The following is a 16,961-nucleotide window of genomic DNA, read 5'->3' on the forward strand; positions in this document are numbered from 1 at the left end:
ACGTCACGAGTCAGGTTATTAGCCGGGAGGCACACGGTACCTCAATGTTTCACAATGGGCTCACCCCTTTTTTTCCTCCACTTCGTTCAGCGTTTGCGGGGTGATTGTGATCTAATTATTAATACACTGGAGGGCGTGATTTGGGCTGTGGGAAGTGTTTTCGCCCGGCAAAACGTTCTGGGAAAGAAAGCTATTTCGGTACCAGGAAATAGGGAACATCCTTTACATTTTTGGGCAAAAGTGTAATTAGATTGTTCAAACGGGTTCGGGGGACACGATGGTTTTAAGGAGAAAGTCATTTAAGATACGACAAACCCCACAATTTGTTAGTTTGTCCACTTAGCCGAGGAGCTCGATTCCGTAAATAGGTTGTCCAAAAATAAATTAAACAGTAATTGGTGTCGTTCCACAATTAACGCGACGCCCAAGGAAAGACTGACGCAAATGTTGCTTTCTTGTAGGTCATGTCTTGGAAGAGAGAGAGAGAGAGAGAGAGAGAGAGAGAGAGAGAGAGAGAGAGCGAGAGAGAGAGAGAGTGACCGTGACCGCTTGACAACACACATGTCTTCTACGAATGTAATCCCCTTTTCGCTACACAGTATTGGTCAGTGAAGCCCGCTAGGGGTGTGTGCGTGTGTCACACTTGTTGACAGGACGTGGACAAGCTCCCAGCACCCAGCGGGAGCGAGATGATCCGGACAAGTTTGATTTCAATGTATTAATTAATTTTCTATCCAAACCCATCACTAATAGCGTTTCGGGCTAGGCTCGTGCTGGGGACTATTTATTATGCTGGACCTGTGGCGCTGGCATCGAGATCGAACCCTCGGGGCAAGCATTGCATAAAGATGAAGCAGAGCTCGGTTCACAGTTCTCGTAGGAAGGTAGTTTCATCGCACGCAATACTTTCCCTCGTGCTTGATAGAACGACGAGTAAATCACTTCTTAGGAAGCGGGCAGAGCATTCAATTAATTCTGCACGAGCTGCTTTACTTTATTGAATCATAATCAGGGGGGTTTGCAAAGGTATTTGCTGCATGACGATATGCAAGAGAGATATACGGCAAATTAAGTGAACCTTAAATTTGCGCATTTTATATCAAAGTTTATTATAACGTTCAAGAACGTTTTCATACACCATCACCAGCGTGATGCTAGGCTAAGAGCATGCTGGAAAGTTGTCCCCCTATACTACTACCGCGTACGAACAGCTGTGGACTGAAAACAACCTGCAAAAGCTATTAACAGACAAATAAACTAATTATCCCGAACGGTTTCCCACCCGGCCCACTGAAACACCCTAGACACCCACTGACATTCACTCACATCCACTCACACACACACTACTTTCCAAAGCGTGTCGTTAAAAAGTGTACCCAAACTGTGTCCGAGCGCCGAGTGAGAACGACTTTTCGGTCAAGTTTTGCGTCGAAGTCGGAGCGTACTAAAAACGGAGGTGACGTTAAACGGACCCTGCTGGTTCGGTGGTAGTAGGGTGCAATGAAATCGCTTTCTAGAAAGTTTGACACTTTCTCAGCCTGCTTTCTCAGCTCTCCTCCCCTCAGCCTTTCGTTCGCGACCCTCGGGAGCACCATCGCGCGGGAGGATGTGCTGTCGTCTGTAAGCGATTCATATTGGAAAAGTTAGAATGCGTTAGAAATGTTGCTACTCTGTGTGCTACCGTGTACCTAGCTGCCATTATGTCACTTTTGTTTTTAGTGGCTGGTTTTGCACGTTTTGCTTTCGATGCTCAATTGAAATTGAATGGAATGAGGGATTTTTTTAAAGGTAAAATGTAACAAACTGCAGCAATGGTTTTACGGCATTCGGATGCATGGAAGCAGTGCTAGTTGTTTCAGTGTAGCTATCTATTGAAATCATGGGTTTTATTTTAATCATAAAGTTTAAAATGTAGCACCAGAATGTAGGAACATGTATTCATATTCAATGTGAGCACTTGATAGAGCAATAGCTATCTGTCATCACACACTAATATGTATGATATTTATGGACGCTGGTTTGCAAAGAATTTATGACAAATATTGTATGCGTCGCATCTACTTGAAAGCACTTAACGTTAAATAACAAATCAACTTCATATCGGAAAACTTCAAACAAGGTTTTTTTCTAGTTAGCCACGCTTCCTGTTGTAATGTACGCCTGAAGGTATGCAGTAAGAGTTTTTTTACAGGATTTTCCAAGTCAGTTTCGAATGTAAACGTTGCTATTCACCGCGTACAAAATGTTATTCCACTTCACTCTGATATTTCATTTCGATCATAGTAAAATTTCATTTCTTCAGCATGATTTTCAATACTTCAACGGTCTATTACCATCGTTTTATCGCCGGGATTTAAAGCCGAATAACATCACCTGTTGACAGTTGAAGTGTTGAAAATCATACAAAATAATTTAAAAAATATTACAGGGTTTTCCAAGTCACTTTCGAATGTGAACATTGTTATTTCCCGCGTGCAACATGTTAATCTACATCAGTCGGATATCTCATTTCCATAAAAATAATTTTTAATTTGTTCAGCATGATTTTCAACACGACTGAGTTTGGCAGCTCTTTGTTATGTGTTGAAAATCGTGTGTTGAAATTTAAAACTTCATCTTGAAGCAATTACACCATTTGACAGCTGTTGAAAAACATCTTGAATGCGACGAATAATTATGTGCTCATTCGAAAGTGTCTTGGGAAACCCTGTATGATGGAAATGAAATATCAGAGTGATGTGGTTAATTGGTACGCGGTAAATAACAATGTTTACAGTTGAAAGTAACTTGGAAAACCCTGTAATGATTGTTTGAATAATGATACAATATCGGATATTGAAATCTGCATATTGGAACATAATCATTTTTTTGAGGCAAAACCGTCAATTGCAACACAAAATAAGTGTTACATTCTAAACTGTGCCAAATGGTTCCCCGTTGCTATCACGAAACCAAACTGTACATATCTTGCACATCCAAAGTAAAGCTATTTCATTTAGACTTTATCAAAACTGTCACCCTCTTCTCACCGCGGGGGTGAACTCAATCGGTAGTTGTGCGAGAGGTCCCTTTTTATTTTTGCTTATGTGTTGAAATAAAGGATACATATCTGTATTTGTGCTACCCTGCTCAACTTTCCAACTACCGGATTTACGTCATTCAGCTGTCAGCATCCAGCTGACGAAGCTGTTACGACCACGGATGCCACCAAGGATGCCGTCGTGTCTAACGAACGATGACACTTTCTATAACAGGTAGTTCGCTCCGAAGTGCTGCGACAACACTGCACTATGTCTGTCACCCATTGGCCAAATCCTCCAATAGGAATCGAATCTTTTTCTCATGAGTAACATATAAATAAGGTGTTTCCAAATTTAAAAATAAAACTGAAGTAATATTTAAAGAGTTTCTTTTTTGTTTGGTAACAGTTCGTTTATACACTGTAAAATGTTATCGCCTTTTCTATGTTTAAAAATGAATCCTCTGACTAGTCAAACTCCTTCCCGAAAGCTGAACAATAGCGCACCCAGTGTTTCGGAGCGCACAGCCAAAGCTCTCACCATGACACCGGGGCGATAAGAGTGATTTGATTGGTTTCTCCTCGCCGTGCTGGCAAACATTTAGGGAAGTATTATTTCGCCCCCCCCCCTCCCCCCCTTCCACTCCAGTCTTGTTTGTGCCGTGTCGCTTGATCTGCCCGTCAGACATTTCGGTATCGCTACCGTTGCTGCTTCCACACTCCGTTGCTCCTTCCGGGACACATATCAATTCGTGTTCGGGATTCGTCAAAAAATCCATCAAACGTCGCAGTCGCCCAACGCCGGTCGACCGGTCATGTCTTGAGAGTCAGCAAGTTATCCGAACCGGCTGCCACTGCATCGCTGGTCGGTTGGCTGTTGCTCTCTTAGTCCACCCTCTCTCTCTCACACACACGATGGGGACGGTGATGGTTGGGATCCTTGGACGATAATCCATTTTGTCACGTTTTCGGTCTCGCCTTTTGAGCTGGCCGGATTGCTGGCTTGGTGGTGTGTTAAAGCGAACGAAAAGATAGTCGCTTAGAGATTTGGGCAACGTTTCTGGGCATTCTTTTCTGCTTCTTCTTCTTCTCCGTTTGCTCTTTTATCAAGACGCTTAAAGCAGATAAACCTGCTGAATAAGTTTCACCCGTCCCCAATTTCCTGTCCCGTTTTTTTTTTTTTGGCGGGGATATGTTTTTCTTCCCTCCCTGGAAGGACTCTAATCCGTCGTGTTATTGTAACGTGACCGACAGAAAAGAGAAAGGAAAAAAAGCCGGACCGCCACATTGTGCCGGTTTAAACTTATCTCCCGATTGAGGCTTCTTTCGAGAGTTTCTGGGTTTAAGGATTTGGCGCTTTTTAGCATAAATCGAATCGATTTTTGGAGCACTGTCTTCCCTACGCTCCAATGTGTTCCACTCTGATGTATCAATGCTGCGCACAGGGCGAGTGGCAAGCTTTAAGACTCGACTCTATGAAAAAAACAGCGGGCAGCTTCTGCCCGCGCCACGTGAATACACACCGTGGTACGTTCATCGGTACAGGGAACAGGGCGTGTTCTTTCACATTGTTGGTGCCCGTTTTCCAGTCGACTTAGCGGGAATCAAATCTCGTGGCTCTGGGTAATTCGTGGAAACGGAAAAATGCAAAACGTGCCAAGCATTGCTATAGCTGCTTCGTGGAAAAAGAAGACGAAAAAAATACACTCAAAACTAAGTGACGATGCTGGCGGTGAATATTTCCAATTTAAAGTACTCTTAATTATGGCTTAAAATGTCTTTGCCACTGTGCGTGTTTGGGTGTGTGTGTGTGTGTACAGGGATGGGTAAAATTCGATCGATGAAGCAATGACATCGGAGAGCGGGTCCGGGGTTTGGGCACGGTTGCTCGAATTTTTGTACACCGAGCGAGACCGGCCTGTTTCCTGGTAATTGTAGAGTCATTATGTTTATGTTGCTTTACAAACTTATTAGGGAAATTGTGGGCAAAGCCGATGGAAACGATAACAGTTTGTAGAATTTGTCTGACGTAGGGGATGGTTTGCGACGGCTTCAAGCTTTCGTTTTATGAAGTTATGTTGCAGGAAAAAATAACATGTAAGACGAGCAAAACATATTTAGTTTCACGTTTGTTTGAAGAGTTCAAATACAATCTGTTCCTGGGATTTAGAGATACGTGGTTTTATAAATTTCGAAGTTAATGTGTCAAGTCGGCACAATTGGTACTAAGAGTTGTTTAAAAATAAATTGAAATGGTTGTTCTAAAATTTGAAAATCATTAAAGAGAAAGATAGAGGGTTTGACTATATCCGTCAGGCTGAAAGCCGAGCTTGGTTGTTGTCTCCTATAATATAAAATAAATTAAATTATAAGAATATTATATATTTTACTAAAATACAATAAAATAACAAAACTCTGTACTGCACATGCACAGCTGAGCTATTTTTAGTTTAAGCATTGAAGCTATTTTGAGATGAACGAATGGATCTAAGAAAGAAGCAAACTCAACTGCTCGATTGAAAGAAGGGGATTATTCATGGAGTAATCAAATTATTTTAAAATTGTGTGAAAACCACCGAGTGATTTCGAATAAAATCACTTCCGCTCATCAACGCAGAGTGAAATTTAATCATTTAAAATGTACATCCATTTCGCCACCTAGCCTCATACATACTCAATCGAAAGCTCATTCTCTCTTTTATCTCTTCTCTCTGCCTCTCTTAATTTGAAGCCTATTAAGTTAACATCCTTTTAAATAAATTGCGCTACCCGCCCCATGGCAGAAGTGGTTTTTGCATCAAACTCCAACCACTCAATGGTTAAATGATTGACGGTGCGGTATTTCAGCAATCATGGTTTTTGTTTTACTGCATGAAAAAGGTGAACAGATTTTCAGGCCACACAATGATTGGCGACACGTGAATCTGCAAACCGGAACAAATACACAAAAAAAAGCATTGAATGACTCCACGCTCATTGCGCTCATAAAATAATCATAAACTCAGCCCAATCGCATCATCAGCATCAATCAAACTGCACATTTCGTAAGCGTTGACGTCCCTGGGAGGGTTCGTCGCTTCGTACGCTCCCTAGCTTACTCACCACACGAAAAAAGTCACACCCCCTCGGGTTCATCACTTCTCTAACTCTCTGGCTTTTTTTTCTGTTTGTGTGTCCTTTCTTTGTGTTTCCAGGAAATGTGTTCGTTATAGCGGCCATCCTGCTCGAGCGCAACCTGCAGAGCGTCGCCAACCACCTGATACTGTCGCTGGCCGTGGCCGATCTACTTGTTGCCTGTCTGGTGATGCCGCTCGGTGCCGTGTACGAGGTGTCGAAGGAGTGGCGGCTCGGGGCCGACCTCTGCGACATGTGGACGTCGAGCGATGTGCTGTGCTGTACCGCCTCCATCCTGCATCTGGTGGCCATCGCGCTGGACCGGTAAGTGCTTTTCGCCGTAATTCGATCGAAGCCTGTCTATCGCCCGTGTCTGCCCGGTCAAAGTGTGTCTATCGATTACCGGGGCCGGGGCTTTCGGGTGCAAATGCGCATTTGCTCCTGCTCGCTTCGATGCCGTACCGAGCCATTACGGTGGATTTCTTGTATCGGTGCCAATCGCAATTCACACACCAGCGATGCTACACTTTATTGCGCGTGGGGAGAGGGAAGTAAAAAAAGGTACCCGGCCCAACCAACAACCGGTATTAATCTTCTCGAGAGCTTTTTTGAGCGTAGCTCCGTATAGCGCATCCGACGCTTCTTATAACTTATTGGACACCTTAAGAACCGTTACCGGTTGTTGGTTTTTTCCTTCTCTTCGTTGCCGTCGATATGAACCGTCTTTTCTTACTTTGTCGGCGAAGGCGTTCGGTTCGGCAACCATATTGATTCTCAACATCTTTTATCTCAATATCTTGAAGCACCATCCTCGGTAGCTAAGCCGCCAAAGCCGAAGGTGCCTTTTGCCCCGGCAGCAAACAAAAAAGTGGCAAACCAACACAGCCTAGCAGTGAGGAAATCGATTCAAATCAACTCGTTCAAATCTTCCCTGATCAACCCACCCACTCAACTTTGTTGCAAAAGAGAAGAAAAAAAAACGCCTCCCCGATTTGCCATGATATTGTTTCCGGCCTACGCTCCTGCGAAGTGCTCGGCTTGCCATGTTTGTTTATTTTCTCGAACCCAAACAACCTGTAACGGCCTGAAACGGTTCCCACTTGGGGGCATTCATCCCCCCCCTCTACTCGCTTAACCCACTTTGCCACTCGGAGAAGATGAAATCTTCCCGTTATATCATCTTTAATTCTGCCCATTTTTGCACGAGCGTGTTCGTGTTCGAAGGACCAAAACCCGGAACAGCCTGAATGGGAAGGGAAGGAAAGAAAACACTCCGCTCTTGTTCGCCAGTCGGTTGTGTGCCCCCTGCCCCAGGAGGGATCGTAGATTGACAGGAGGCAAAATGATTTTTGCTAACATATGCAGGATCAAGTGTATTGCCCGGGAGAGGCGGAAGTTATGTCTGTTTTTTCACTCGAGCGAATTGGAGGAGGAGTCTGCCTTTGACGTGATGTTGCCGTGAGTATCACGCTCTCCCTTGAGACCTTCCGAGCTTGCCGTGCAGGTAGGTTTGGCCGGTTTATGGAGCTAAAAGAACCAATCCATCATGTTCCGTCGTGTGTGTGCGTGTGTGTGTAATGCAGGGGTTATTCTCTAACCCTGTCTTCGTTATGGATTGTGTGCAGTGAGCCGTATGATGGAAGACGCATAGCAAAAATGGGGAGAGCTACAAGCAAGGTACGCATAACGAGCCCATGGTTGGTCATTGGAGCTGACAGGTAGAGCCTAACTTTACAAAACCAACGTATCTGTTCAGATGTCTTCCAAAGACGCAGCTGATGAAGTGCGCTGAAACGGAGACATGCGTTCAGACAAGGTGGCTTTGCTCCGGGAACGACTCGTTTGATGTGCGCGCAGCCGCCCCTGAGTGGCTATGAATAAGTAAGATGTGCAGAAATCAGCCTTTGCATAGACATCCTGCAAGATGAATATGGAAATTTTATACGGTTACTATTCTCCACAACTTAGTATCCTACTAAGAGCGCTAAGACATACACAAGAGAACGTGTGCGGAAGGCAGTGTGATTTAATGCGTATTGCAAAACCTGTAAGCAAATTGAACGGTTCTCAATTTAATATCTTGTACACGCTCTTCTACATCTTCTGAACCCTGACCAACGACAAACCTATTAAACTCCATTTGCACTAACGTATTTCATTGCCTAACTTTAGGCGCCAACGATTGCACGGTACTGTGGTTCTAATTGTTTTATTTTGGATTATTCATTTAGCACCTTTGCGTTTGTTTCTCTTCATCTCTGTATCTCTAAATCCTATCAAAGTTTATCTTACTGGAGATTGCGAGTAATAATTAGAATGAATACCTTTCGTGCAATGTTTTCTCTGGCCAAAACTTTCCACGACAACTTGGTCACGGTTTGCCTGCTGATATTGAAACAACTCGATCTATCCGGCCAAAATTGCTGGGATGCGTGTGTGTAAGTTTCCGTGCTCGTTTCGTTTTCAGTCGACTTTCTACAGAAGCACACGGCAAACACTGGATGGGAGAGGGAAAATTCCTTCTTGAAAGTTTTGCATCTAATCTGATTAACTTCAGCTTCAGTCCAGAGAGCTCGTGTGGCTCGACCGTCGCCATACCGCGCGTCAGTGTCTGTCTCTGGGGTTGCTCGCTGCGTGCTTGCGAGTGCTAGTGTTTGCCAGGGCCCCTAAAACCGATGTGACTCCACGAGCTTCACCAACTTTATCCCTGACCGTTTTCATTAAAAACAGCTGATACCAGCTGACTTTTGTCGGCAGGGGATGGAATAACTTTCGCATAACTTTGTCCGAGCTTGCCTGGGAAGCTGGGAAGAAATCTTCTGGCTTGGTCCGGACGAATCAACCCGCAAGAAGGCTTCCACGCATGCAAGTTGCGGGCTAAAGTTGAAGGCCTAATTTCATTCCCAATTCAGTGGCATGATGTGCAAACCTGGCCCACGAGGTAGCAGGCCGAGCATCTGCTGAACCGAGCATCCGAGCACAACAAAAGAATGCTTCACCCGCTCGTGGCACCCCTAGATGCAGCCAGGCTCGGTGAAGATCGGTGCGTTCACAGGCAGCAGTAGCAGAACTTTTCGATATTCTTGCGGCACAACACATGTTGAAAGTTATTTCTGAAAAGAAGCACAGCTGTAAGCGTCTTTTGATGGAACGAGCTGGACGAGAGTTTTGTCGGATGCATTTTGCACGGAAGCGATGTTTTAAGGATGTCAACAGCGATGGGAAAGACATACACTTTTGGCATCAGACTTGCCAGCCACCGTGGTTGCGGGTAACTTTTAACTGTGGAGTTGTTCAAACATTGTCCCATTTGGTGCATGCTGCTAGTTGCTTGCGCTTGTGTGCGATTGTGTGCACCCCATTTTATACGAATATGCCTTGCACAATCTTGTCTTATCTGACCTTTAACAAGCACTGAAAGGCTTTTAAGTCTAAGGCACGGTACCGGATGTTGCTTGGCGCTTCCTCTGTATGTTGATTCGAACAACCTATTCTTACGAGAGTGTAAGGCGACCTTCGTCAGCAAAAGAGTTTAAAAAACATACAAAAAAATAGCATAGCCTTCTAAACGCCATTTTGCGAGACCCATTAGCGGTAGCGTGTCGTATGGCTTTTGCCTTTTCCGGTAAAAGTAGTTCACACCCATTATCATCGGTAGCAGGTCGCCCCTTTGGGCAGGTTCCACGTTTTCATGTGACAAACCGGACACAAACGAAGGGCACGAACAATGTTAAAGCAAAGATGGCTAGAGCTAGCAGCACCACGGTACCAGCTTTGCCCATCAGCTACGAATACAATTAATCATCTTCTAAAGAGCACGGACGACATAACAGCAACAGCAACAAAAAAAAACACGTCCATTCCGTTGCACGTGGCGAAAGATAATTTAATTGCCGGGTACTATAAAGCGACAGGATAACAGCACTAAGCTGCCGGTGGATGATGCAATTAAAGGCAAAGATTTGCTTTTTTCACCTCAGGGGAAAAGCTGGCTCAATCTTTAGGGTAACGTTTATGAACACATTAATGCGTTTGGAGGAGAGGAGCGTCAGCCGTTTCCACGTGGCTTAATGATGGCGGACAAAAGCACAGCGCGGGCATGTTGGCTGATGATGAATGTAATAAAAAAACACCGTTGCTTTCACTCTATGTCCGCTCTACACTAATGAAAACATCAACTTTTAATAGGCAAAGCTGCTGTGGAAACTATTTGCAGGCGAAATGATGGCGGTGCATAAGCTTAAAAGCTTCAATGTGTTTGTTGTTTTGCTGGAGGTTTTTTCAGCTTAATAGAATGATTCAAATTTGCCCACATTAGAGACCCACATTTTATACTTTTTTTTTTCTTTCTATTTCATCTCTTATTGTATGATACATTGCAAAACAATAAGACACTAGCTGCTCTTGAGTAAATTTTGTAATGCTTGATACATACATTTGGGCGCAATATGTTTATTTTTGCATTTGAAACTTATTTTCAACGCTACTTAGATTTTTAATTAAAATCAACAATTAAACTCAGCCTGTTTGAATTGAAAGAAAAAAACTTAAAGTTCTTTAAAAGTGTTGTAATAATAAAAAAATTCTCTGAAAAGGTATTTTCGAGAAAATAATTCAAATGTATGAAGCAAAAATCCTATAAATTAGGCGTTCGATAGACCTCCAAGCTATCCCTTTTTACTCAACACATTATTCAAGGCACCAATTTTAAGTTAAGAGAACTTAATTTTCCATGCCCGTCGTGCCTTCAAGTTTAGCCGTCCCCCGTAGCAAGGACTGAATATCCTGCTGCTTAATGAATAAGTCTCGAAAGCCTGTATAGGCCGGCATGTCCGCGAAGGAGGCAGCACGTCGATCGCATTATCCTCCTCGTTGCATTCCACTTTCATCGAATTCAGTTCAATAAATAAAATATTTAAAAAAAAATATCACGACGATAATTACGCATTTCAATTACATCCCGCTAGAAAGTATGATTAAAAGACTAAAATCCGACGCGTTTACCAGTTGACGCTTCTTCTTAACGATATGTGCGATGAACATCCTTACTGAAATGCGTATACAAACCACATTCTGATTCGTGATATATACAAAACAGAACATACAGCGTACCACACAGTGCTACCGTAATGCTCTGCACATTCGTGCTTTCCAATCGAATCGAAAGCATTCAAATGGAAATTGTAACTCTAGCAGGATACTGAGAATCCAGTTCATCAAGCACTGCAGCCAACTCACACACCACGACCACTCGTCATTCGGAAAACGAACAGCCGAGTGGTTCTCCGGTTACGGGCACGTAGATAAGGCTCGTTCCGAAGTGGAGTGATTGCTGCAAGGGTAGAGAAAGGGGTAACCTTTTCTAAAGGTGTTGGAATTATGGAAATGTCGGAACCCGTGGTCCCGATTGCACACCGGAACCCTTTGCCCATCCATTCCCATCGTTATGTCATCATCTTAATGCGTTTTACTGACAGCTTTACAGCTGGGCGTTTTGCTTTGCTGCAGTGCGAAGAATTGTCCCCGGTGTGTTCCGGTGTGCTCTCCGGTGGCACAAAAGCTAGCAGGCAGTAGTGGGACTGCATACCGGGAAGTAAAAGCAGCACCGGCAGCAAGGTTGTGTGTGAAGGTGTGAAGGTGTGAACGAAACAATGCACAATAGAGTGCTGTGGTTTAAGTGAGAGCCACAAACGTTTCAGTCCCTCGCTAGTGGTGGTTGTGGTATAATGTGCAGTCATACTGTAGAACTGCGGCAAACCACAGGTGAAAATATTGACGTAATGAAATTGTCCTGTTCCATTTAAAGGTTCACTTTTGTCCTTAACAATAGACAGTGCTGTTTCGCATGCACTGTAATGCATTATTGTCCTAATGGCTATCAGTTTAAATATATTACATTTTGTTATAACTCAAATGTTGAGTAACTTTTTCTTCTTTCTACAAACACCTGAAGAGTTTCACAAAGGGAAGCCTAAATGTGTACTAAGCGCCTGAATGTATACAAATCATATAAATGCATACACAACGCCTGAATGTATACAAATCACATGAATGCATACAAAACGCCTGAATGTATACAGCTTATCGCTTCACAGTTTTGCCCAGGAAGTGTGCGGGCTGTTATTATCTCCTTTATTCTAACTCCTTCCTTCCTTCCTTCGCTTTGTCAGTGGCCTGAAATGTATAGATATGGGTTATGTTCGATATAATGTGCAAACAACCCTACTTTTCAGAAGTTCTATAATTTTTTTTGAATTTTCGATTAACTTGAAGAAAGAACCTCATAGGAATCAAAAGCTGATGTTACTTACTCAGCTGATGTTACTAAAGTTCTTACTAATGCTACTTTGAGATTTTTGCGAGTTCTTTTGAGTTTTCTTAACATTTTTGCTCGCGCTCTTCAGGAATCGCTTTCAACTCATTACAATGATCGCAAACATTGCTCACGGTTTCCCAAATTACACATAAGCTCTGCACGAACCCCCTTCCGAATCGTGTACACTATTAACATAATCGTGCCCATAAACTCTTCCCCAAGCAAGTGCACTGCTAACATTTGATCAGCGAAGATACCGCACCGCATGGTGTGTCGTGGAATAAGAAGCTGCTCTACTTCCGTGCCATCGTAGGCAAGATTGCAGCCCTCCGATTGTGCTGTGTGCTTTTCCATTCCAACGCCACAATCACGTGCGATAGATTATGCAGATAGTTAAACAGTTTCCTATATGGAAACAGGACCGTTGAAATGCGCGCGATGCACACTGGCAGATGCACGTATCTACAACACGCAGGAATGGTGCAGTGGGGAGAAGCTCTAATGTAAACATGCAAGCTTGAGAGCGGTGCAAATTTATCCGGCGTAATCGTAAAATAATTTATCAAATCCATATTTATGTGCGGCAAGTGGCGCGTGAACCATAGTACGTAGCACGGGCGTATGCGATTAGGCACGCTAAGGCACAAGTGTGTGTGCACTTTGTACCAACGAACAACATGTTGCTGCTATTTTTTCATCGCTACAGTGTTTGGTGTAGGAAGTACGATGGACAACCAATGCGTTAAATGTAAAATGCAAAGAAAGTATGTGTTAAGTGCGCCTTAGCTTTTGTTAGTTGGGAGTTTTTCGTGCCAGGTTTAGGGAAGTGTTGCGTAAAATTTAGACTTACCATTGTTTGACGATATAGGATCATTTATTACACTGAAATGTACACAAATTGCCATATATTGCTTTTCCACGTCTTTTTTTCCTTTCAGTTGCTTCCAAATGTTAGAATGATTGCTATTTTCCAGTGCACTTTTAACTATGACAAGAACCACTCCAAACTAAACTATTACTCTTCAGCATAGCGTTTCAGTGCACTTCAACCGTTCATCCTGTCCCAAAGCTTGTCCACTCTGGCCGAACACAAAAACGTTCATCCATTGCTCAGCCAGCGAGTCAAGTGTGTACAGTGGTCGCCTTTCAAATGCGAACCTACGACTGTACGAAACACTAGTCGCCCATGTGCTCTTCGACTGTTTCCTATTTGCAGCGTCGGTTGCTGTCGCAGCAACATATGTAAAATATCGCACTCTGCATTCAATTTGTATGCAAATTTTGGCCAATGCATGTACCGCACTGGCCAGTGGGAAAGAATAGCTTCACTCTCGCTTGGAGAGCGTGGGCTAAGAAACGGTGGCTCAACAACGGTGGTTCCTTTTATTGCTCTAGAAGTAGCTCGAGCTTCCCTTCATGGGCTTACATATTTGTTGTGAATGTATGTCTCCGGGAGGCAAAAGTGCAGACATGTCTTTATTGAACTTCACTTACATTCAAACATCGAAAAGCTCTAGCCAATTGACGCTTCTTAAACGCAAGCATCCGCATATATTGATGTGCTGAAAGCAATGATTCACAAACGATCGGTACTGAATTGGGTGATGCCAATTATGTTGTTACTTACTTACTTATCCGGCGCTACAATCGCTTTGCGGTCTTGGCCTGCCTCAGGAGTGTCCGAAACCGCTCACGGTCTCGCGCCTTCGTCTTCCAGTCTGTTATCCTGGCCTTAATGGCGGACGCCTCCACGCCATCTTGCCACCTCAATTTGGGCCTACCACGCCTCCTCTGTCCTTGTGGACGGCCTAAAAAGACTTTACGGGCTGGGTCGTCCGTTTCCATGCGTACAACATGGCCAGCCCACCGGAGCCTGGCGAGCTTAATACGCTGTACGACAGTGAGGTCGCCGTACATCTCGTATAGCTCGTCATTATATCGGCTCCTCCATTGTCCTTCCACACATACGGGGCCAAGTATCCTTCTGAGCATCTTCCTCTCGAACGCGGCTAAGAGGGTTTCGTCAGATTTGGACAGTGTCCATGTCTCAGAGGCGTATGTGAGTACTGGTACTATATAGGTACTATATAGTCCCAGCTTCGTCCGTCGCGACAGGTTCTTTGAGGTGAACTGCTTTTTCAGGCTGTAGAATGACCGGTTGGCAGTCAGCATCCTTGCGCGCAACTCAACTTCCATACTGTTGTCGTTGCTGACCTTTGACCCAAGATAGGTGAATTCTGGGACGACTTCAAAAGTGCGTTCACCTATCTGTACATCACGCCTACGTAGATTCGGATTATTTATTGGTAGGTCCGCTGATGTTGCCACCATCAGTTTGGTCTTTGCCTCGTTTATCTGCAATCCGAGGTTCTCTGCCGCCTGCTCAATCCCTTGGTAGGCTTCTGCTACATAGGAGAGCCGCAGACCAATGATGTCTATATCATCAGCGTATGCCAGGATCTGGGTTGACTTATAGAAGATAGTTCCCGTAGTCTCGAGTCGCGGATGGCCCTCTCTAGCGCCAAGTTGAATAGGAGACAGGCAAGCCCGTCCACCTGGCGCAGACCCTTGGTGGTAACAAAAGGTCCTGAGAGTTTTCCATCCACCCTCACCTGGCATGTGACGTTGGTCATAGTCATTCTAACTAGCCTTATCAGTTTGGCCGGGATTCCAAATGAGCTCATGGCGTCGTACAGTTTTATCCAGGCTATGCTATCCTATGCGGCTTTGAAGTCTATGAAGAGATGGTATGTGTCGTTTCTGTATTCAGCTATTTTCTCCAAGATCTGCCGCATGGTGAAGATCTGATCAGTGGTTGATTTTCCGTTTCGGAATCCTCTTTGATAGTTTCCTACTATCTCTTCGACGTGCGGGACAAGGCGATCCTGAAGGATCAGGGAGAATATTTTATAGGCGGTATTCAACACCGTAAATATGATATGTTGTTATCACAGTATTTATGAAATGACACAGTCTATTGATATGCTTTATCTTATCTTCACCCCACCTGCTTCCCAAGGTACTGGGCCGTAACGGACATCGATTACGCGCACCAGCGTACGGCCCGCCGGATAGGCTACATGATCATCATCATCTGGACGCTGTCGGTGCTGGTCTCGATAGCGCCGCTGCTCGGCTGGAAGGACCCGGAGTGGGAGACGCGCGTCTACCAGGACCTGCAGTGCATCGTGTCGCAGGACGTCGGCTACCAGATCTTTGCCACCGCGTCCAGCTTCTACGTGCCGCTGCTCGTCATACTGTTCCTGTACTGGCGAATATTCCTAGCCGCCCGGAAACGGATCCGTCGAAGGCAGCAGGTACGAACTGCACCCCGTTTCACACGTCCATGTGTTTGGTGTTTCGTTTTTTTCTTTCTTTTTTCTTGTTCTCGTTCTCTTTCTCTCTCGTGTTCCATTTTGTTTTTCCACTTTTTCTCTCTTTATCTCTTATTGTCGCATTTTATTCCAAACATGTTGTCATTAGTCATTTTCATTAGAATTTGTGATTAAATGCTACTCTCGAAACGGAACAAAATCATACCATCCCATAATCCCGATCCCCGTCATTTGAATCGTTGTCTACCTCTGTATTCCATCCGAGAGGTTGTAGCTGCTGGTTTATCATCCACTTCGTTATCCAATCCCGTACTTCAGTCACCATCAGTATTGTGTATCGTTCGTTGTTGATCTCATCCTTTCCCTTCTTCCCTTACGTGCGCACATATTGTCATCACGATTTCAACATTTTTGTACCACGTCACGCCACCGTTAAATTTCATGTGTTCTACTGCATCCTGTCATTATTTTCTCGATTGTTTCCACACACACACACACACATAAACCATTCACAACTCCCCATCTCCATACTTCCCTGCCGGCTGGCCTATCCTTAACAACTCATCGTTACAATTGGTTTTGGATGATGCTCGGTGTGTCATGCTGGAGCGTGATGACAGTGAACATTGCTTTAGTAACGAAGAATTCAATAAGAGAAGCTCCACCCTTACCCCTTTATGCTCTGTCATTACCCCTCTTTTTTTTTTTGGTACTGAATTTCTCGACCCGTTCCAAAAGCTATTTCCAAAATTGATTCGTACAGCTTCCCGCAAGCCCCGTGCAAGCGAGGCGAGCGACACAAAGCCCTTCCTACAAGCGGGATTTTCCTCTGTTTTCTTTCCCTTATCCTCGATGCCGAGTTTCAACATTGACTGTTTCAGCTACTCAAGCATTCTCTGTGTTTTTCTTTCCCTCGTTGGCTCGTTGTCTTTTTGTTGATGTATTTTTTTTTTGTTATATTGTTGCTGATAGTCCTTCAACCGTACACTTCTACACGTACCAAACACAGAAGACCGTGCGCTTCCCTGCAACAAGGACATACGCTCGCCAGGCTGTGCGAACATCGAAACGTCTGCGCTGCATTTCTTTCCAAAGCGTTGCCACTTTATTCGCTACTTTAAGAGCTTCTCGGTGCAGTTTTCGCTGTGTGCTTACACGGGGCGGTGTAAATAGTGTG

General features: G+C 44.3%; 1 protein-coding gene across 2 annotated transcripts in view; it reads left to right on the top strand.

Moving 5' to 3' along the window:
* LOC120957297 (5-hydroxytryptamine receptor-like) overlaps positions 1–16,961 on the top strand; it is a 107,096-nt gene that overhangs the window by 66,123 nt on the left and 24,012 nt on the right. For both annotated transcript variants that reach the window (XM_040379422.2, XM_040379423.2), the window contains exons 4-5: positions 6,214–6,457; positions 15,469–15,766. In XM_040379422.2, the coding sequence (XP_040235356.2) occupies positions 6,214–6,457; positions 15,469–15,766 (542 nt within the window). The remainder of the gene's footprint in view (positions 1–6,213; positions 6,458–15,468; positions 15,767–16,961) is intronic.

The sequence above is a fragment of the Anopheles coluzzii genome, chromosome 3 (genome assembly GCF_943734685.1).
Source record: "Anopheles coluzzii chromosome 3, AcolN3, whole genome shotgun sequence".
Classification (NCBI taxonomy): Eukaryota; Metazoa; Arthropoda; class Insecta; order Diptera; family Culicidae; genus Anopheles; species Anopheles coluzzii.